We start from the raw sequence: 23,917 nt of genomic DNA on the forward strand, positions 1-23,917 counted from the left end.
TATGACTCATGGTGAATGTCTGTTTTTGAATGGCTGAAGCCCTGGGCCATGAGGTATCACTACACCTCTGGGGTCTTGAGACTTAATAGGTAAGGTCAGTCACATGTGTGATGCGTGTCTGTGTGACTGACTTCCAGTAAAAACCTTGGACACCAAGGATTGGTTGAGCTTCCCTGGTTGGCAATATTTTACACATGCTGTCACACATTTCTGGGAGAATTAAGCATGTCCCCATGTGACTCAACAAGGAAGAGGCACCAGGAAACTTGTGACTGAACTGATAAAGAAATAGGGTACTGCAAATAACAAAGCCTAATATAACGAATTGACTTAGGGTTGGGGAGAAGAGTTCAGGGAGTCGGGACACAAATATCACAGACTGGAAAACTGGTGACTTGTTTGGTGGTGTATTAGGGTTCTCTAGAGGGGCAGAACTAATAAGACAGATGTATATATGAAGGGGAGTTTCTTAGGAAAATTGACTCACACAATCACAAGGTGAAGTCCCATACAGGCTGTCTGCAAGCTGAGGAGCCAGGAAGCCAGTCTGAGTTCCAAAACTTCAAAAGTAGAGAAGCAGACAGTGCAGCCCTTCAGTCTGTGGCTGAAGGCCTCATAGTCCCTGGCAAGTCCAAGAGTCCAAAAGCTGAAGAACTTGGAGTGTGATGTTCCAGGGCAGAAAACATGCAGCACAGGAGAAAGATGGAGGCCAGAAGACTTAGCCAGTGTAGTCCTTCCACGTTCCTCTGCCTGCTTTTATCCTAGGTATGCTGGCAGCTGATCAGATGAGTGCCCAACTGGACTGAGGGTGGATCTGCCTCTTGAGCCCACCGACTCAAATGTTAATCTTCTTTGGCAATACCCTCATAGACACACCCAGGAACAATATTTTGCATTATTTAATCCAATCAAGTTGACACTCAATATTAACCATCACAAGCGGTAACAAAATATTTGGTCAAACTGTCTACAGCTGTCTTTGGAAAGAAGACCAAATGCTGATTGAGGCGGTAGCCTTAGGGGAAATGCTAGGAGAAAAATTAAAAATTTGGCATGGGATGGCTCTTTCTTGCTGTGTTCAGCAAGGTCCTGGAAGAAAGAAATGTATTTTTTTCTCGACTGAAACTAGCTTGCAGAGATGGAGGAAAATATCATCTTGTTAATGAAAACACTTGTTTTTCTTTACAGTTTTATCACCCTTAAAACAATATAGTTGTTCAGTTTTTACTGTTTTAAACTTTATACAAATGGAATCATGTTGATGGCATCCCTCTGTGCTTCGCTTCTTTTGCTCTATGCTATGTCTGTGATATTCATCCATGTTGTGGTTAGCTATTTCCTTCATTTTCACCATTGTGTAGAATTCTATTGTTTCAACACAAATGCCATGGTAGAATTTAACCATTCTACCATTGCTGAATAATTGGTTCATTTCTAACTTTTGGATATTGCAGTGCTGCTATGAACACTAAAAAATTTTTTTCTAGGCCACCTTCCTGACTGGGCAGAACTTTCTTGTACATGCTTTCTAGGATACATGTTCAGTAGTTTTCCCAAGGCATTGTATTAGTTAGGGTCCTGACAGGGAAAAAAATAACTGTAATGAAAGACAGCCTGCAAAGATGTACACTTCAGAGTGCAATTGCTGGGTTTTGAGCACGTTTATCTTTAAATTTACTGAAGGACAAATTTTTCCAGTGATTGTTTTCAATGTAAGAGCTGACATCATCACCAAAATTTAGTATCATTAGATCATTTCATTTTTGTAAATAAGGTAGAGATGTAATGATACCTCCTTGTAGTTTTATTTTTTACTTCCCAAATATTAATATGGCTGGGAATATTTTCATGTTTCATGGTCATCTGGATTTCCTTTCATTTGAAATGCCATATAAAGTCTTTTGTACAAATTTCTATTGACTGTCTTTTTCTTACTGATTCATAGGGATCATTTATATACTCTGGACACTAATTTTCCACCAGTTATATATATTGCAAATATGGTGGTTCTTTATATTAGGTTTATATTAGGTTCACTAAGTAGGTAAAATTATGCATGCTTATTACCAGTCCTTGTAGTTTTGCTGTATTTTCTTCAAATGCCCCAAATCAAAATTATAATAAAAAGAAAATGGGTTGGATATAATAGACAAAACAGGTAGTAACGAATGTGAAGAAAATTCTGGGCAGAGAAAATAAAAATGAAGGCATAAGAGGGAGGAAGAGTGGAAAAGTAAGGAAACCATCTCTATTAGATCTATAAAAGTTTAAAACTTGATTTCAAATGATTATTAAATATTACTAAATGATTAACATTCAACTAAATAAATCCTAAAATGAAAATAATTTAGCATTTAATCTAATATTGAAGATAATAAAAATAAACTTAAGGCAAGACAGAAAATAATTCAATATGGTATTATTTACCTTTCAGTACATTAAATATTTCATTGAACTTAAATTTGTACAGAATTTACATAAGTAAATCACACGATCAAGAACCATAACACTACAACTTTGTATTTGCCACAGTGTATAATAACATCAGTCATGGGATTGGATTGGCATGCTAACAGGCATTAAGCCTAATTTAAACAATCTAGTAATTAAAAGTCCAGTTACCACTTTGCCAAAGTCTATGAGTTCTTAATTAAGCTATTCCTAAAATATTATAATATATAAAATATATATTTAGATCATAAGCTAAAATATGAAAAGCAAGAGGAGAGAAAACAAAAATATAAGAGAACAAAAGATTTAGCTCCTTAAAGAAGTAACATAAAATGGCTTCCAACTTCATGTTACAATTAAACAGTAATAATAACTATTATTATATTATTGAGACAGGGTCTCGCTCTTCATCCAGGCTGCAGTGTAGTGGCAAGATCTTGGCTGACTGCAGCCTCGACCTCCCAGGTTCAAGAGGTTCTCCTGCCTCAGCCATCTGAGTAGCTGGGATTACAGGCATGTGCCACCAAGCCTGGCTAATTTTTTTTTTTTTTTTTTCGTTTTAGTAGAGATAGGGTCTTATCATGTTGGCCAGGCTGGTCTCAAACTCCTGACCTCAAGTGATCTGCCCACCTCAGCCTCCCAAAGTGCTGTCCTTACAGGTATGAGCCATTGTGCCTGGCCTAAATAATTATTTTTTGAGAAGAACTCATAGATAGCACAAAAGTATTTAGAGAAACTACTTAAGCTAATTACTATTAAGCTCTCTTCTTTCACAAATATTAATAAAAATGTTGATAGAAATGTAACTAAGATATGTAATGTGTTTTAATACACATTAATCTTTTGAATTACACATTTTCTCTTGAAGATTATTAAAAAATGACTGTACAATTCATCCTTCTTTATAGATTTGTGGAGAGTACCAACATAATTGACAAGAAATGAAATACTGCCATTTAAAGGTCCTGTATTAAAATAAAACTACTTTGAATCATCTTAGACTAAATACTTTAAAAAGTGATTCAAGTGCTTATTCATAAGATAACGGAATTCTAAATAAGAAAAGTCAGATTAAAAATTGTATTTTAGGCAAAAACCATTTTAACGCAGATAGTAACTGTGATATTTATTTTCCTGAAGAAAACCACTTGTATTAGTTATGTTAATACTCTTCACAGAACTTAAGATAAATTTTAATTATGAATGCTCATGAAGTATTTAGATACTAGGATCAATGCCAACAAAGTAGTTAAGTGCTGAAAAATTCTTATGATAATATAGGTTTGTGTAAATCTTTGAGAGCCCTTACAAATATGTTTTTATATTCACTATAAAAATAATAAAAAAACACCACCTTCTTATCTCATTCCTAATTTCTCTTTTAAAAATTATCTCATAACAGGATTAATTTCCAATTGATGTATAATGGAAGTAAAATTCTCATGGTTATAAAAAAGATATACGGAATCAATATATATATATCTTAGAAAAGTAAACATCATCTGAGGAAGGATTATTGCACTTGCCTTCACTAAATAAATCTGCAAACTTAAAATCAGAAAGAACAAATTCATTGATTATAAAATAACAAGTTTCAATTTAAAATTAATGATAAAATGTTCAATGTTTACTTAAAAAATATATCAAGGGTATGTTTGGGATTGTTTGGTTTTATTTTCTTTGATGAGTACTTTGTCATCAATCCTGGCCTAGAATTAAAAGGAACACACAATTAAAATGCAGGAGGAGATTCTAGAAAATAATTCATTTCTAACATTGATTACTTAATAATTTATAAAATGATTGAATTTTCATATTGTAGCCAGCTTTATTAAAGCTCTAATTAGCCATACCTTTTTGTTTTTGTTACAGCCTTCTGTACTCCACTTGAGCTACCTTTAGAGGAAAGAAAAGTCAAGAAATTCCATAATGAATAATATGAAATAATTAAAAAGTTGTACAAAAATTTAAAAAGTTAAAACTTATTGATTAAAGATAATAACTTCCGTGGTACTATATAGTTCATATGGAAACACACCAAAAACTATAATTTCTTTGTAATTTACTAATTTTATTAGCATTACACTTAATTTTATTGGTGAAATTTGGGTAGAGTCAGCACTACCAAAAAATAAGTTAAAGAGGCTTTCTGGTTATGCAGTTATAGTTAATTTACCACTGTGTCTTCGCAGATACTCTCTGAAGGAATTTCTTTTTTGATTAGATCACTCAGCTCCTTAAACCTTTGAGTTCATTCTGTGCTAAATCAAGATCAAACTAAAGTTTTCCCCAAATTCACAATCTATAGGCTTGAGTTAATTCTAACCTATGGCAAGGTAACCAAAATTTCCCTAAATGGTGGCATACACAAACTACCCATTTAATAGTATATGTTTCAGATTTAACAATCTCATTAATTTTAATAAAACATATTCCTAGAAAATCATGCAGTTTAAAATGACTACACACTCACCAGTACTTCTGGAGCTTTCTTTGGGTTGATTAACTGGGTTAACTTTGTCGTTTCTTAATTCTTGGATAAAACTTTTATTTAAGCAAACATCCACATGCACATTGAACAGGGTTAGATCTGAAGTCTTTTGTTCTACATTACAAACAGGACAAATTAGAGCTTGGCCTGTTATCACTTCACATAAGTAAGGCTCGCAGGATTCTTGTCTGCTTAATAATCCAACATCTTCGTTTTCCAACGAAACAGTGCAAGAAGAATTCTGATGACAGTGTTCAATATTAAAAGACTTGCCTGGGAGATTAGAACATTCTCCCTTGATATGCTTATTACTTAAAGCATCTATGCTTTCTGCTTTAGATGAGTTATCTATAGTATCTACTAAAGCTACACAATCTACTGAAGACACTTCTTTAATTTTTGGATGGGCTTCATAATCTTGCTTCTCACAAAGTGAAGAAGCAGGAACATTTTCTTTCTTGTTAACTCTGGTAGCAGAAACATGTGAACACGAGAACACTTTAGAGTTTTCACTGATTGAAGATCCATCAAGACATGCATCTACATGTTTATTAAAGGCTTCCAGACTGATGCACCCTTGTGCCCTAAAGCAAACAGGACAGGTAAATATCTGACAGTTATCTGAATTCTCTGATATTTCCAAATTCTCACTCATCTTCTTCTTTAAAACTTGGAATGGTTGTGATGTCTGGAAACTTTGTTTATTCACGGTTTCACATTTAAATGTATCTTGGTGACTCCATTTCCTTTCTGATCGTTTTTTATCAAAGAAACTCTTCTTATGAGACATTTCTAGAGGTTTTACAAACTGATCTTTGTCTGTTTTCTCTAGTATACACCCAGTGGCTGACAGGGCTTGGTTTCCAGTCTGTAAAAAGCCAATAATGCTCCTTTGTTGGTGTTTCCTGTCTTCTTCATTGGGAAAACTAGATATCCGAACACCTAAATTAAACCAATCACAATCAATTTCATATTGAACAAAGCCAATTCACTCATAATGCATAAAAACATTTTGTCTAGTGCTATGACATATGCAAAAGGTTGGCTAGAGAGAAAAAATAAGTCACATTTCAAAGGTGTTATTATAAGTACAAATTTACCTTCCTTTATAAAAGAATATCATTAAATATTAACTATCTATTTGGAGTTAGCATAATGATGTAGGATTTTAATTCATATATGACACATACCATTACATTAATACCAGTAACTAACCGAAGTCAACTATACAGACTCTTTAGCTCTTTTTTTTCTAATAAACTTTATTTTTTAGAGAAATTTTAGGTTCACAGCAAAATTGAGCAGAAGGTACAGTGAGTTCCCATAGATTCCCTTCCCCTACACAAGCATACCCCTCCACCCCAACTATCAACATGTGGCACCAGAGTGGTACATTTGTTACAATCTATAAACCTACATTGCCACAACATTGTCACTCAAAGTCCATAGCTTACATAGGGTTCACCCTTGGAATACATTCTGTGTGCCTGGACAAATTTATAATGACGTGTCATTATAGAATCATACAGAATCATTTCATTGCCCTAAAATTCCTGTGTTTTTGCCTATTCATCCCTTCTTCTCCTCTTAACTCCTGACAATCAATTATTTTTTATGGTACTCATATTTGCCTTTTCCAGAATCTCATATGGTTGGAATCATACAGTATTTAGTTTTTTCAGATTGGCTTCTTTTACTTAACATTATGCAGTTAAGTTTCATTCATGTCTTTTCATGAATTGATAATTCACTTCTTTTCTGTGCTGAATATTATTCCACTGTCTGTATGTACCACAGTTTATTTATCCATTCATGTACTGAAGGACATTTTGCTTGTTTCAAAGTTTTGGCAATTATGAATTAAGCTTCTATAGATATCTGCTCTTGGCTTTTTTTTTTTTTTTTTTTTTTTTTTTTTTGAGGTAGAGTTTCACTCTTGTTGCCCAGGCTGGAGTGCAATGGTGTGATCTCAGCTCACTGCAACCTCCACTTCCCAGGTTCAAGCGATTCTCCTGCCTCTGCCTCTCGAGCAGCTGGGATTACAGGTGCCCACCACCGTGTCCAGCTAATTTTTTGTAGTTTTAGTAGAGATGGGGTTTCACTATGTTGGCCAGGCTGGTCTCAAACTCCTGACCTCAGGCGATCCACCTGCCTTGGCCTCCCAAAGTGTTGGGATTACAGGTGTGAGACACCACGCCTGGCCTGGCTCTTTTAATTAACACTTTATTCAGTAGATTTCAGTGTGTGCTATATCTTTCATAAATGAAAGTATGGCTAGTGACCCACTCCTTACTGGTAAAATGTGCATTTGGAGTGCTGATCCATATACATACTTTCAACCAGTTCACTTTGGAAACATGGCTTGTTAGTTTTTACCATGTAATGGCTTGGAGATGTGATTTCACAATGTCACAATCCTTTATCTGTAATTCCAAAATCCAAAAAGTTCTGAAAATTGTAAGCAACAAGTGATACTCGATGACTAAATTAAAGTCATCAGTCTTTACAGTCTCTGAATATTTTGTTTTGCTATAGAAATATTAATATGTTTGAATAGGGGGTGTTGCCCCAGATCCACAAAGAAGTATTACAACATAATATACTCTACATGCACTGAATTTGCTTTCCAAAATCTGAAAAGTTTTGAATTTTGAAAGATACCTGGCCAAAAGAATTTCATTAAGTTATGAGGAAAAGAACAACTTTAATTGGCTCTTACTGGAATTAAACTAATGATCATGGCTTCACACATCAGGGTCTAATAATTAAGATAAATGGCAGCAGCAAAGGAAGAACTTCCTAAACAGATTTAAGAAATAAAATGAAGGCGAGAATACAGGTGCTCATTGACTTACAATAGGATTGTATCCAGATAAACCCACTGTAAATTGAAAACATAATAAGTCAACTTACAATACTTTCAATTTATGACAGGTTTATCAGGATGTAACCGCACTGTAAGTCAAAAGTGTACTGAAAGCATACAACTTTCCCACTATCGCAAAGTTGAAAAATCATTAAGTTGAACCATTGTTAAGTTGGGGGCCCCCTGTATTCCCAAAGTGAATTATTTAGGAAAACCTAGCAGATTTAAGGAAAAACAAAAAAATTAAAAAGTCATACCCATAAGTCTTAATCTCAAGGGATGCGGAAAATCAGCATCAATTTCTGTTTTTAGCAATTCCTTAGCAATGGCAAATATTTCTTCTGCAGTAGAAACAACAGATGAAACTGTAGATGCACGAGTTTTTACTTCAAAATTCACATTCTTCAACTTAATGGTAACAGTTCTACCCTATAACATATACAATATGTTATTTATTTATTTATGAGACAGAGTCTCTCTCTGTTGTCCACGCTGGAGTGCGCTGGCACAGCTGTAGCTCACTGCAGCCTTCAACTTCTGGGCTCAGGTGATCCTCTTGCCTCAGCCTAGCCTCCTGAGTAGCTAAGATTACAAGTGCATGTCACTACACCAGCTAATTTTTTATTTTTTGTAGAGATGGAGTCTCACTACGTTACCTAGGCTAGTCTCAAATTCCTGGCCTCAAGCGATCCTGGCCTTGCAAAGTGTTGCAATTATAGGCATGAGCTACTGCACCCACCAGAATACATTATTCTGTATGACTTCCTAATTTCTAGAAAAAAGTCATTTACATGTTAGAAAAATTCAGAAAGGTTTATGGACATAAGATTATGGAAGTATAACCAATTATTTATAAAACATGGTGATAAAAATACCACAAAGAATAAGAGGCCGGGCGTGGTGGCTCGTGCCTGTAATCCCAGCACTTTGGGAGGCCGAGGCGGGCGGATCACGAGGTCAGGAGTTCAAGACTAGCCTAGCCAATATGGTGAAACCCTGTCTCTACTAAAAATACAAAAATTAGCTGGGCATGACGGCAGGCGCCTTTAATCCCAGTGACTGGGGAGACTGAGGCAGGAGAACAGTTTGAAGCTGGGAGGCGGAGGTTGCATTGAGCCGAGATCATACCATTGCACTCCAGCCTGGGTGACAGGGCAAGACTCCACCTCAAAAAAAAAAAAAAAAAAAAAAAAATTAAAATACCATTTTAGCCAAAAACTTTTACTCCCCTTTCCAAACACAAGCTGAAATCCCATTTTATTTTGTTTTTGAGATGGGGGTCTCGCTCTATTGCCCAGGCTGGAGTACAGTGGCGTGATCATGGCTCATTGCAGCTTCGACCTCCCAGGCTCATGTTATCCTCCTGCCTCAGCCTCCCAAGTAGCTGGGACTACACACTCGTGCCACCATGTCCAGCTAATTTTAAAATTTTTTTTGTAGAGACGTGATTTCACTGGGTTGTCCAGGCTGGTCTTGAACTCGTGGGCTCAAGCAATCTCTTGCCTCAGCTTCCTAATGTGCTGAGATTACAGCCATGAGTCACTATGCCTGACCTAAAATCCCATTTTAGCCAGTAATTATTATTCCCCTTCCCAACTGAATTTTTTTGTTTGTTTTTTGTTTTAGACAGAGTCTCACTCTGTTGCCCAGGCTGGAGTGCAGTGGCGGGATCTCGGCTCACTGCAGCCTCTGCCTTCCAGGTTCCAATGGTTCTCCTGCCTCAGCCTCCAGAGTAGCTGGGATTACAGGTGCCCGCCACCATTTTTAGTAGGGATGGGGTTTCACCGTGTTGGCCAGGCTGATCTCAAACTCCTGACCTCAGGTGATCCACCCACCTCAGCCTCCCAAAAAGCTGGGATTACAGGAATGAGCCACTGTGCCTGGCCCCACAACTGAATTTTTATGAAAGGCCATTACATTAAGGGAAAGGTTAAATGATCACTTTTACTTTTACTGAATCTCTTTTGGAGGTTGATTCATTATCTACAAAGGAAGGAAAAAAATATTTCGAAAAGTGTCTCACTGAAAAGGACTTATGAATAGCTCACACTTATTGTGTGCCTTCTGCATTGTCAGATGCTATGCCAAACAATTTAAATGTAAGAATTCCTTTTACAGTTAAGTGTTTTATGAGTGCAGGGTTTCAGTGGAGACAATGAAACAGTTCTAGAGATGGGTGGTGGTGATGGTTATAAAACAGTATGAACTGTACACTTAAAAATGGTTAAAATGGTAAATTTTATGTTATGTATATTTTAGTATCCCCTGGAGGAGGAAGTTAATTCCTGCTCTCTCTCATCTCAGGGTAGATTAGATTTACTGACTTACTTCCAAAGGGAAAAACACTAACTTCACAGTGGAGAAGCCTAGCAAACAGTAACCAAGTAAGGAAAGTTAATATCATCCATGACATCATGTGGCTATTATATACCCCATGATAGGATGTTATGAGAAGGGCACTTCCTCTTTGTGATATTCTTTCTAAAAATCCATAACCCTGATCTAATTATGAGAAAATCATCAGACAAACCCAGATTGGGCGACATTCTGCAGAATACCTGTATGGTAATACCCAAGATTGTCGAGGTCATGAAAAAGAAGGAAAAACTAAGAAACTATCACAGACCAGGAAACCGGAGAGACATGTCAGCTAAATGCAATGTAGTCCCCTGGATTGAACTCTAGAAGGCAGGGAGGATATTAATGGAAAAATTAGTAAACTCCAAATAAAGTCTAGGGTTGACTTAATAATTGGCAATGAATGAAATATCAGTTTCTTACTTTTGACAAATGTACTCTGGTAATATGTTAATAATGGAGGAAACCAGGTGAGGAGTATGCTGAAATTCTATTATTTTTGTGACTTTTCTGGAAACCTAAAATGATCATAAAATTAAATGTTTATTAAACATTTTTTAAAAAGAAAATTATTTAAACTCAAGGTACGATAGAGAAGGACTATGAGAAAAATACTCATAAGATATCCCACTCTTGGTACTAATTTTTTTAAAACAAATTTTTCACTGATTAGCGTAATAGTTTTACTGATGCATTATATGAACATAGTAAGTTATCACATGTACCTCATAGTTTTGATCTTTGTAAAGATCAAATAAGTGTACTTGGGATATCTACTACCTTAAATATTTGCATTTTCTTTATGCTAGAAACATGCAAATTGTTCTCTTCTAGCTATTCTGATATGTAAAATAGATTACTGTACACTATAATCACTTTACTGATCTATTGAACACTAGGTCTCATTTCTTCTATCAAACCAGATATTTGTACCTGTGTAGCAATTTTAAAATACCTTTTTATTATGCTTTGTACTGATTCTGCCTCTGGTTTGAGAGTGTTGGGAATACTCTAAATATAAATTGTTGTGAGTGAAGATTATAAAATAGCAAGTTCAAAGTCTTATAGGTTTTGTTGTCCTGTGTTAAGCAACCTGGATTACAAGCTTGAAACAAAATGGCTATTTTAGAAAGTCATTGTCTAAGTAAGAAAAACATTAAAGGATGATTGGAAAGACATTTGTAATATGTGAATACAATTCTCTGCAAATTCTTTCTTCTGCCTTATTCTCTAATGCCAGTGTAACTCTGGTTTTAACTTATTCAAATGTACTCCCGAGGTACAGAAGTAAAGTCCTCTGAATTATACTGAACCACACTATCCTCACAAGTTGCTTCTTCATAGAATCACCCCATCACAGACTCCAGATATAGGTCAGAATTGGATTTGTATCTGACTGTTGGTGATAGGACTGCACTATTCTGACGTTTATTAATTTGTATTCACCTTTAAGAATAATGTGTAATCTAACTCTAGCTTTAAGGTAGCATTTTATTATTAAAAAACTTAAAAACTAAGGACACCATATCAAAATAAAGCACCTTAAGTCCTTCTTTCTGTAGATCTCGAGCAAGTTCACTGCAAAGTTCTTCACATAGGCTGTATTGTTCTTCCGCTTTATTTATCTCACTGAATGTCCTAGAAAGATAAGAATAATTTTGGTGCACAAAGTAAACTATAATCCAGGATAATTTGGAAATGGTATGCATGTTTATATGGCTAGCATGAAGTTATATTTTCTGCAGTACAAAATAAAGTTTTCAAATGAACTAAAATTTAATTAAGTAAAAACATCTAAGATCTATATAAATAATGGAAACCCACTTAAACAGGAAAGTTTGAGTAGCAAAGAAACAATTTTATGCTGTTGCTCTATTATATCACAAAAAAGATAATTAAAATTACCAACAGATAATGGTAATGCCTCCAGAACTTAAAACAGATTAGGGTATATGTATATATAGACTTTGTTACAGAGGATTATGTTAAGAAAGTCCAAATGAGAACATCATTCCAATTACTGTACATGGATTTTCTGGATGAGAAACACCTTTAAGTAGATTTAAGGGGTTGGCTCATGGAACCTAGGCAGAGTTGTTTAATAGACAGCTGAAAATAGAAGGCTGATAAGACTAAATGTAGGTATTTTGAATTCATCTACAAAAGAGTGTTGAAATAAGTTGACAAGTGATATTAACATAAAAGAGGATAATACAAAGAGACCAGAATGATGAGTATGGACCCTGAGCAAGTAACTCTTCAGTAAAGAGTCCCCTTTCTACTTCTAACCTTAACCTCAGCTACTCAGTTCTCTTTCCTAGTGGCAACCAATGTGTCAGCTTCTTATGCTTATGAATTCCTTAGAAATATTCCACGTATACGGGCGCCTGTAGTCCCAGCTACTCGGGAGGCTGAGGCAGGAGAAGGGCGAGAACCCGGGAGGCGGAGCTTGCAGTGAGCTAAGATCATGCCACTGCACTCCAGCCTGGGCAACAGAGACTCCGTCTCAAAAAAAAAAAAAAAGAAATATTCCAAGTGTGTATATATATATATATATATATATATATATAAAATAAGCAAACCATTAGACATTTTCCTCTCATGTTTTACATAAACAGTAGAATTTTAGATACATTGTTTAATACTCTGCTTTTCTCAATTTATCATGGTGAGAGTTCCCCATGAGTAAATGATTTCCTCATTTTTATATAGCAGCATAATATTCTAATTTAATGATGTAAGGTAATTTAACCAATTCTCTATTCATGGATATTACAGTTTTTTTCTATCATAAAAAATGCAATAAGTAACCCTGTATATATGTAAAATGACATGTGACTACATATCTGGAATTAATTCTTAATAAAAGAATTATGGCATCAAAGTACATGTATCTGTGATTTTGACACATATTATCAAATTTCTTACCCCTGTGGTAGGCTAGATAATGGTCCCTAAAAATGTCCACATCCTAATCCCTGAAATCTGTGAACCTAGTATCTTATATGACAAAAGGGACTTAGTAGATGTGATTAAATTCTGACTGAGGATTATTCTGGAATGTTCAGCTTTGCCCAATGTAATCCCAAGGGTCCTTATAAGAAGGAGGCAGGAGGGTTACAGTCAGAGAAAGAAGTTGCTGAGGCTATGAGCCAAAGCTTCTATGGCCTCTAGAACCTTTTCATAAAGAAATGGACTCTCTCCCAGAGCTTCTAGAAGAAATGGAGCTCTACCAATACATTAACTTTAGAACCACTGACTTTCAGAATGATAGAGAATAAATCTGTGTTGTTTTAAGCCACTAAATTTGTAGAAACTTGTTTTAATAGCAATAAAAAAAACCTAATGTACTCCCTCTAAAGTTTACACATTTTCATTCCTACAGTTTTGCCAACAGAGTATGTTAGAATCTTTGCCAACCTGATTAGTGAAAGGTATCTGAGAGAACTTTCAATCTGTATTTCTTTAATTATAAATGAAAATGGTAATATTTTCACTTGTTTTAAGAGCCATTTGTATTTCCTTTTCTGTTAATTAATTAGACCTTTGTTCATTTTTTCTGTTGGCTTACTGTCCCTTTTTTTATTGATTATAAGAGTTCCTTCTGTATTAGAGAAGTTAGTTTGTGATATAAATTGCAACCTCCTTTCCCCCAACTTCATACCAAATTTGATGTTATACTGCCCATTTTAAAAAGCCAAGAGGAGACAGTTTCCAGAAAAAAAAAAGTGGAGAACACATTCCTGTACATCAAATAGTGCTCCCAATAACAGAGAAAATGGCAGAGAAATGTTATCAAATAGGGCAATACTATTTTGCTTTTGGATGCTTTTTTTTAAATCTCTCTTTGCTTGCTTTCATATGGACCAAAACCTAAAATAGCAATTTTTATCAAAGCCATTTATTATGCTGTCCTGTAAAAGTTATTCAGCTTTTCTGACCACAAATAACATATGTGGAATATGAACACAACCTTGTACTAGGTCAGTGTTTTGTTTTGTCTTGTTTTGATTTTGAGACAGAGTCTTACTCTGTCGCCCAGGCTGCAGTGGAGTGGTGCCATCTCAGCTTACCGCAAACTCCGCCTCCCGGGTTCAAGCAATTCTCTTGCCTCAGCCACCCAAGTAGCTGACATTAAAGGTGTAAGCCACCATGCCGGGCTGATTTTTGTATTTTTAGTAGAGACAGGGTTTTGCCATGTTGGCCAGGCTCATCTAGAACTCCTGGCCTCAAGTGATCTGCCCACCTCAGCCTCCCAAAGTGCTGGGATTACAGGTGTGAGCCACCTTGCCGGGCCCTAGGTCAGTGTTTCTTAAATGTCTCAGTGGAACCTTGCTGCTTTGAGGAGATAATTGAAGGACGTTTCAAACAATGACTTATTTCCCCAAACAGTAAGTTTCCATCATTATTTCGTTTGGTTTTCAAACAAGATTGTAAACCACTAAACTAGATCATCTTTAAGCTCTCTTTCATCAGTAATATTTTACTGTTTAAGCTTCTGCTTAATCACCAATATTGAAATAATTTTAGGAAGAATTCCAATTGTTACTTCTTAAATTTCTGAAGTAAATACTCAATTGTCCTTAGAAACAAGCTAGAAATTAAGATATGAAATTCTAAAATGCTTGGTTTTCACTAGGTAGGATTAAAACCAACATTAAAAAATAGTTGAAGTTAATTTCTGAGATTATAGCAACTGAAAATAATAGTCTTATACCAAGGCATTTACTGCAGGGAGTGTAAACTACTAAAAATTGTTATAGTAATTTGCAAATAGATTTCTTATTTCAGTGATATTTACTAAAAATTAATTCAATATTAGTTTAAAATAAGATGAATTATGCACAATTAACAATAATTAATAAATAAAACATTACCTCTCAACGCTCATACTCTTCCTCTCTCCATCCCTTGAAATGAAAAAAAAAGACTTTATTTTTCAAAGACTGAGTTGTTTTTAGTTAACGAAGAGGATTTAACATATCAATTACCTTTTAGAGATCTCAAATTTTTTATTAAAATTTATACATCATGAAAAACAGTTTTTTATCTAAAAATAAATCAGCAAAGAACATAGACAGGTAAGATGCTAATATGATTATGAATCAAGTCTATATCTATTGAAAAGAACAAACTTGAAAATAGGTAGATATTAGAAATTGCTTCTATTAAAAATCTGACTATCAAAAACCACAACTTATGAAAACAAATAGGAAGTGATAGTGTAATATCTTCCAGTTATAAAATATAATTGAATTTTAAATAATTTAAAATCAGTTATCTAGTTTTTGGCTTAGTATATTAACTTCTTTCTCCCACAGCCTATTCATTATTCATTTATACCACTATATAGAACCTCAGTCAGAATTTGGTACACAGCTATAGGATGAAGATTGGGAATCTGAACCACCTAGTTTGGCTGTATTCTAGCTGCTCTGACAGGATTAGTTAAAACCAAAAAGTTGAAATGACATGTAGAGTACTCATTTTCCAAATATTTAGTGAACCTATTATGATTCAAGCACTGTTCTAGAACTTGAGGATACAGTAATGAAGGAAGCAGACCAAGTACTTGCCCTTAGGAAATGTATATATCCCATTGGAGAGAGACAGATAAACGAATATAGTAGTAAATATGGAACGGGTTAGAAGGGGAGAAGTACTCTGATTAAAAAGCAAAGCAGAATAGGCGAATAGAGAATATGGGCAGAGGGAAAGGCAGGCTTTGTATTTTTTATTATAAATTACCTATGAATTTCATGTAAAAGCCTTACCTGCATCTCTAAATACCACAAGTTAATATATGTTATGTTACATCAGAACTATATTGTTTTCAAGCACTATGGAAATAAAAAAAATTTTGGATTAAAAATGAAGTTTTATTTCCTGCTATCTTCAAATATAATTATTTATGGTGCTGTGATATCTTTATCTTTCATTATGCCCACTGAAGATTAAAGTCAGCTAACTGTGGACTCAAAAGATTGAAGAGCAGGAAGAGACGAGAAAAGCAATACAACAAGCCTTGCACTCTCTGTAAAATTTAGTAGGCTTAATTGGTCCATCAATTTTACATGCATCCTCATTGATTTTTATTGTTGTCCTTCAGTTTAAATACAAGAATATAAAGGAGTCATTTTGAGGACAGGCTGACAAGGTGATGACAAAATTGTAAAAATAGTGCCCAGTGTTGACTTCCATGATTCCCAGTCTTTTAAAATTTCCTTCTTTTCACCTACTATCCCACAACAATTTACCTTCTACCTCTAGGGTTCCTCTTTTTAAGACCTACATGAAAGAGTGGCAGGGAAGAAAACCCAGGGTATTTCCTCCAGCTGTTCCCTCTTCTAGCCTTTGCATGGCAGGCTCCCTCAGGTCTCTCTGCCTTTGGATGATGGTTGCTAACCCTTCACACTTACTCCCCAGTCATTTTCTATGCCCTCACTCTGCTTTACAATTATTTTCTATTGCTCACACTAGTCTGTAAACTCCATGAGGGCAGGAATTTGTCCTATTCGCTGCTGTTATCCACAGTGCCTAGAATAGTACCTAACACAAAGTAAAGTACTCAGTACTAAATGAATGAATCATTTACAAATCTGGAAAAGAAAAGAAATGTAGTTTAAAGCTTTCAAAGAATCATTACATCTCCTTCCTTAAAGGGTGAATTACAGAATATGGCCATCTTTCTTTTCACAACAACCTGACTACTGGCATTTCTTAGGTTCTGAACAAAGAACAAGGTAGGGATAAAAAAGAAAGTAGCTATCATTCCTCTTGTCTCTCTACCCAACTGCTGACGCCACAACCTAGGAGTGATTCTTTATTCTTCTTTTCCTTTCCTCCTACATCCAATCTGTTGACTCTAATTCAAACATTATATTTTGAATTAAACTAGCCTGAAAGAATTTTAAAACATGTTATCCAGATAGCCTCATCTCAATGGTTAAAACTGATATTGCAGCAAACGTTAAGAAAAAGCAGAATGACAATACATATAGATACCTTGTCAGGTATGTTGAACCTAGACCCAAGGAGATATGAAGGAAATAATGCCAAGATGTTTCAGAGAAAAGGAGAGAAAGCAATGCCCTCTGTTGGTAAAGTTCCGTACATGTAATAATTCCAAGGGCCTTTAACATTTTCTCTGTAACTTTTCCTATTCCAGAAACCTAGAAAAGAATCAATATTTATTATTAATAGATTTTAAAGTTAAGCTAAAAATTGAGATTACAATCTCATTACACTTTTTTTTTTTTGGGCGGGGGGAATGGAGTCTCGGTCTTGTTGCCCAGGCTGGAGTGCGGTGGCGCCACGTCGGCAACCTCCGCCTCCTGGGTTGTTCAAGCGATTCTCCTGCCTTAGCCTCCTGAGTAGCTGGGATTGCAGACATGCGCCACCATACCCGGCTAATTTTGTATTTTTAGTAGAGATGGGGTTTCTCCATGTTGGTCAGGCTGGTCTCGAACTCCTGACCTCAGGTGATCCGCCCACCCTGGCTTCCCAAAGTGCTCATTTTATCTTTTATAATCGATAAAAGGTACGAATAATGTGACTATCTTCACAAGTCATGCAGGAAAACTGCTTTAATTACCTTTTGACCACATTTACTAAACTAGGGCTTCATGTAAGTTCAAAAGGCATTAAAAAAGGAGTGCTGTGTTCATATAAACTTGGGGAATGGTGGGATTAACAAATTTAAGTGAAACTTTTTATTCCAAGATTTATGAATCTTTAATATATTAATATGCATAGTGACACATCAAAAGTAGTACACTCCAAAGGTATTTGAACCCAGAACCTTTTTAAAGGGAATACCTATTCATACTTGAAAAACGTATTGGAAAACACTGCTTTGCAGCTACACCTTACATATACTAGTCAGTAATCACTATATATTACATACTGAGCACTGAAAAATATTTAAATTCATTCATGTACATTATGTTGAACGAGAAAAGAAAGTCCTAGATCATATACAGTAGTGTATGGTGCAATTATTGAAAAAAAAGTATATATATGCAGAAAAATCTAGAAGCTCTAAAAAATAATAAAGTATACACTTTCTGGAACCCCTGAGGGATAATTTTACCATTTTTAAAATGGCAAAATATTTTGGTTTATTCTTTGTCAAAAACAATTAAAATTCTAAATCTCTTTGAAGCATCATGCCCATTAATCTAGCAGCAATCTAGACTTTAGAACTAAGATAGCACTAAGTTACAGATGAAGGGACTGTTAGAAATATTCTTTTAATTTCTCTTCTCCTTGGCAGGAATTCACTTAAAAATCTGTGATTATTACTTTCTTAAAAGTTTACAGCAAATAAGCTAAATCTCACTTTCAGGGTTTCACAGAAAGGTTTCTTCAAGTTCAAATTCTATCACCCATTATAGTTCTTGCTTGTTATCTATTGTTTTAAAACATTTTAGCAAAGAATGATTAACTATTGACCTACATAGTATCTCTTCAGAATTCAGAGGACATATACAAAAATAAACTGTATGTAAAAATCTTACCTTTCTAATGGGTAAATCCTTGATGAAGTCCATCACAGCTTGTCTATTGGGAAGAATTTGGTATTGTCCATTTGGTTTATTCTTATCACTGCATACTTTTGCTAACATTGTATTTGGGGCAATGCCTTAAAAGAAGAATACTCTGATGACTCAAAGAAGTTGATATGTGTGACTTTTAAAAATGCAATAACAAAACAGAAAAAAATGTTAATTGCAAAAAATCTCAAATGATATATAATGCTACTTTAAAAATAACAATTGATTACCATCTATGTCCCCAGGGCTTGCTATGGTCTTAGGAAAAGAAAGTGTACTAGTTATTGTGGCAGCAAAAATGAGAAATATTTAATTCTCCATGATATTTTAAAATGTAAGAGTAATTTCTGAGCTAAGTAATATTAAGTGTAATTATTAGTTTACTTACTACCTTTAGTAGGAATACAGAATTTTTTATTTTTTCCAGATGGAGGCTTGCTCTGTCACCCAGGCTGGAGGCAATGGCGCAATCTTGGCTCACTGTAACCTCCACCTCCTGGGTTCAAGTTATTCTCCTGTCTCAGCCTCCCAAGTAGCTGGGATTAGAGGCATGCACCACCACGCCTGGGTAATTTTTGTATTTTCAGTAGAGATGGGGGTTTCACCATATTGGTCACGCTGGTCTCGAACTCCTGACCTCAAGTGGTCCACCAGCTTTAGCCTCCCAAAGTGCTGGGATTACAGGCGTGAGCCATCATGCCCAGCCCAGATTGTTTTTATAGTGGTTCTATATCTACCTCTCAGAAAAGATCCAGAATATAATTTAGGGTGGATGTTTACTCTTTGAAAAGATCTTTTGCATAGATTATCCACATAAAGCAAAAAATCGAAGATTCTGGTTATAGTATATTTAAAATAATAATTAGATTGGTGTATCCTTTTTATGTTATTCACAGAACAGATTACTATTTTTCAGAAAGATGTTTTACAATTTCTAGGAATCCTGATTAAGATAATTTGAAATAGGTATATTCAAATAGATTCATTAAACAGTTCATGTCAATTGTTATATAGATCTTCCTAAAATGCATTATTCATTCTCATGTTTTGGTGTAGAAAGAAAAGATTTACCTAGTCACAGTTTGGCTTTTACAAGATAGTTCAGGGTCCTCATGATGAATAATAGTTATTATGCTAAGAGACAGTGATGGCCTCATGGGTTAACAACATATGTCAATTTGTTTTAACTTTACCAGATGATCCTGGATTGCTATGTTGCTAGTTAGTATTCCTTTTGTCTCCTACCTTGTGGCCATCCGGGTTCTCTCCTGCAATGTAATCTTGGACATCCCAAGGAAAAACTAATAATCAAGTATTACATGCAAAAACAACAAAAATATATTTTGTGCTAGAAAAAGATAGCTATATGAAATTTATGGGTTGGGCATGGTGGCTCACACCCGTAATCCAGCACTTTGGGAGGCCAAGGTGGGCGGATCACGAGGTCAGGAGATCAAGACCATCCTGGCTAACATGGTGAAACCCTGTCTCTATTGAAAATACAAAAAATTAGCCGGGCATGGCGGCATGCGCCTATAGTCCCAGCTACTCAGGAGGCTGAGGCAGGAGAATCGCTTGAATCCAGGTGGCAGAGGCTGCAATAAGCTGAATGAGATTGCCCCACTACACTCCAACCTGGGCGACAGAGCAAGACTCCATCTCAAAAAGAAAAAAAAAAAGAAAGAAATTTATAATCTCTTTTTTCTTCAGGCTCATAGTCTGCTTAACTCCAATTTACTTACTAGGTTCACAGCTATTCTGAATAGGTAAAGTCATTAGAAGTTGAATCAAAGACTATATAAGTAAAATGTTACTAAATACTTTATAATGAGAAACTACTAATATTACACTTGAATTAGCCAGTCTGAAAATTATAACTATAGTGGCCACCAATACCCTTTTAAATACCTGCACTGGCTGTCAATGTTGTTTTTTGCTCGATTCTGAAACGAATTTCCTTTACCACTTCCTCGGCTGATGTTCCAAAAACAATTGAGTTTTGGAGTATTTGAGGACTGTTTTGTTCTTCAAAGTTCACTTGGAAAGGATCTCCTGGGGGCAGCAAATCAGAAGGACTCTCTTCAAAAAGTAGTGGAGAGATGGATCGTTCATGGTCACTCAGTTTATTAACTTCCTTTCCTGGATTATCTAAATCATAAACAGGAACAATAACTCACGTTTATTTTAAGAAGTATATACTTCATAAGTTAGGTTTCCCTACATTATTTCTGAAGACAAAAAAAAAAAAAAAAAATCTAGTTTAGCTTAGTTTCTAGGATCCAAGATCAGAAATGCCATCATTTATCATTTACTGTTTTATAACTGTTAAAGAGAACACTGATTATGTATTTTTCCTAACAAGACTATTATCCATTTCCACAACATAAATATTAAAAGAAAATATTCTGTGTAAAACTCTTTAATGTTCGTACCTAAATTAATTGAAATTCAGAATTGGGTTTCAGTTCACATTACCTTTTCCTTAAAAAAAAAAAAAAAAAAAGGAAATCTTTTCTTTATTCTCCTTTAGGAAGAAAAAGAATCTTCTAAAATTAGAATTTAGGAATGAGGAAAAAGGCATTTAAGCAATATATAATAATTACACCTGAAAATAAAGTTTTGTTTTTAGAAGGAAAAACACTTAACTTTTCTTCATTCATGGAAGAAAACTTTTAGATTTTAAAATAATCTGAATTTTCTTCTTTCAAATGCTGATTTTAATTTTGATTTGCTTGTTTATGAAGTATCACTTTGATTAAGGGCACATTTGTAATAAATAGAAATTACCTCTGAAAGTTATGCTTTGAATATACAAATTCTTAAGGTCTGATTGGATGATCCAAGTTTAAGAAAAAGAGACATTATTAATAGGCTATAAACTATTATTACAAAGTAAAGTAAAAATACCAATCTGGTTATTACCTCCTTATATTTATATTTTTCATAAATGGACTCTATAAAATATACTTAAATCTATACTGATACTAAAAATGTCTCCATGAACAAATCTATTAAAGCCTATTTTCTGGGCTTAATGTAGAAGAAATACAATTTAAATGCATTTGTAACAACCAAGGTTAGCAAAAAAGCTTTCTGATCCCATCTCATAATTTTATTACATATAAATATTTTCCAAATTAAGGTAAATGCAGAAGCAAAAATTAAATTTCTAGTTTTAAGACACATATGAATGTATATTACTTGAAAAATGAACTTGGCTGTTTAGGAAAAAAATTTTAAAATAATATAAAATAAATATGATAGACATCTGATAAATTTAAAAATTTAAAATATGTAGTGTGAATTAAGTCATAGATGTTAATTCAGTCAGATGTTTTCCAAATCTGAATTCCCAGGGCACATACACAATAAGCCAATTTTCTTTCTCTCCTTTTTTTTTTTTTTTTTTTGAGACAGGGTCTCCCTCTTGCCCAGGCTGAAGTGTAGCTGGGACTACAGGCACAAGCCATCATACCTAGTTAATTTTATACTTTTTTGGTAAAGATAGGGTTTCACAATCTTGCCCAGGGTGGTCTCCAACTCCTGGGCTCAACTGATCCTCCCACCTCAGCCTCCTAAAGTGCTAGGATTATAAATGTGAACCACCTTGCCTCGCCAATAAGCCTTATTTTCAAACTTACATTAGCTGATATTTATGTGCTTCAGTTCCTGTCACTTTTTAATATTCTGGTTTTAAAATGTAGAGCAATTCAGAGGGGAAACAGGCCAGGCACGGTGGCTCACGTCTGTAATCCCAGCACTTTGGGAGGCTGAGGCGGGCGGATCACCTGAGGTCAGGAGTTCAAGATCAGCCTGGCTAAGATGGCGAAACCCCATCTCTACTAAAAATACAAAAATGAGCCAGGCATGGTGGCGCACAGCTACTCAGGAGGCTGGAGCAGGAGAATTACTTCAACCCAGAAGGCAGAGGTTGCAGTGAGCTGAGAACGTGCTACTGTACTCCAGCCTGGGTGACAGAGTGAGACTCCATCTCACAAAAAAAAAAAAAAAAAAAGACTGTGAAACAGTTGAAATGGTATCTACCTGGAGACCTTTTCCTCATCTGGATGGGTAGAAGTAAAGGTAAAGAGAGCTACAGAAAAACTGCAAACCAAATGAGTTATCTGTCACATTCATAAGTCCCTTCTGCCGAGTTTTTTATGCCATGTTTTGTACCTCATGCCTCAACCACCCAGCCCTCAGGTGAGTCACTGTGAGAGCAGAATTATACAGCAGGAAGCAAAGAATGCCGCCCTCTAGTACATTATCAGAGCTGCTGCAGAATGCTCAGGTATCTTTTCAATCTGAACTACATTCTACTTTTCTGTGAGGCCTGGTTGTGCAACCAACAGTTGGACTAGTTTCTTATTTGCTTTGTGTCAGAAACATCTTTATAATCCCCATAACTGAGGTAATCAGAATGTAACACTAGGATTAAAGCATTTCATTTGAACGACAAGCGCTAAAAAGTGAATGGCATTTCAGTTTCTTTTATTATCTGGCACTCACCATCCAGATTTAGATGGGAGAGTAAACATTTAAAAATTTTATTTGTATGTAGAGATGGTAGTTAGCAATATATTTCCAAAGACAAACACCTTTTAGAAAATGGGGAAACAGCAAAAAAATGTCTTGGACTTTAGAGGAAGATATATCAATTGCCTGCCACAGTCTATGCACTATTGACAATTTCCCATGGCATGATGTGAGATGAGACATGCCTGAAAGTCCAGCCCACAGGTATTTACACATGAGAAGAAAATTTAAACTATTCCAATTGCTTAGGAATATGAAAATACATGAAGAGGGCGCTGTACAAGTAAATATGTTAAAAGCAATAGATATTAAAAACTCACATACTCATAGTGAGTTTGGACATTATAAGAAATGAAAAGAACATTAGTAGGCCGGGCGTGGTGGCTCACGCCTGTAATCCTAGCACTTTGGGAGACTGAGACGGGCAGATCACTTGAGGTCAGGAGTTTGAGACCAGCCTGGCCAATATGGTGAAACTCCGCCTCTACTAAAAATACAAAAAACTAGCCAGGTGTGGTGGCAGGCACCTCTAATCCCAGATACTCAGGAGGCTGAGGCAGGAGAACTGCTTGAATCCAGGAGGCAGAGACTGCAGTGAGCTGAGACCATGCCACTGCACTCCAGCCTGGGCAACAGAGTGAGACTCTATCTCAAAAAAAA

General features: G+C 35.3%; 1 protein-coding gene across 1 annotated transcript in view; it reads right to left on the reverse strand.

The window, feature by feature from the left end:
- Window positions 1-2,251: 2,251 nt before the first annotated feature.
- Window positions 2,252-23,917, reverse strand: part of POLK (polymerase (DNA directed) kappa) — a 106,756-nt gene continuing 85,090 nt past the window's right edge. The window contains exons 7-15 of the mRNA XM_011996502.1: window positions 20,630-20,869; window positions 18,686-18,810; window positions 17,172-17,338; window positions 15,044-15,076; window positions 11,708-11,804; window positions 8,066-8,237; window positions 4,925-5,884; window positions 4,305-4,347; window positions 2,252-4,160 (exon numbers count right to left, since the gene is read on the reverse strand). Of these exons, the coding sequence (XP_011851892.1) occupies window positions 4,079-4,160; window positions 4,305-4,347; window positions 4,925-5,884; window positions 8,066-8,237; window positions 11,708-11,804; window positions 15,044-15,076; window positions 17,172-17,338; window positions 18,686-18,810; window positions 20,630-20,869 (1,919 nt within the window). The 3' untranslated portion in view covers window positions 2,252-4,078. The remainder of the gene's footprint in view (window positions 4,161-4,304; window positions 4,348-4,924; window positions 5,885-8,065; window positions 8,238-11,707; window positions 11,805-15,043; window positions 15,077-17,171; window positions 17,339-18,685; window positions 18,811-20,629; window positions 20,870-23,917) is intronic.

The sequence above is a fragment of the Mandrillus leucophaeus genome, unplaced genomic scaffold (genome assembly GCF_000951045.1).
Source record: "Mandrillus leucophaeus isolate KB7577 unplaced genomic scaffold, Mleu.le_1.0 Scaffold114, whole genome shotgun sequence".
NCBI classification, from domain to species: Eukaryota; Metazoa; Chordata; class Mammalia; order Primates; family Cercopithecidae; genus Mandrillus; species Mandrillus leucophaeus.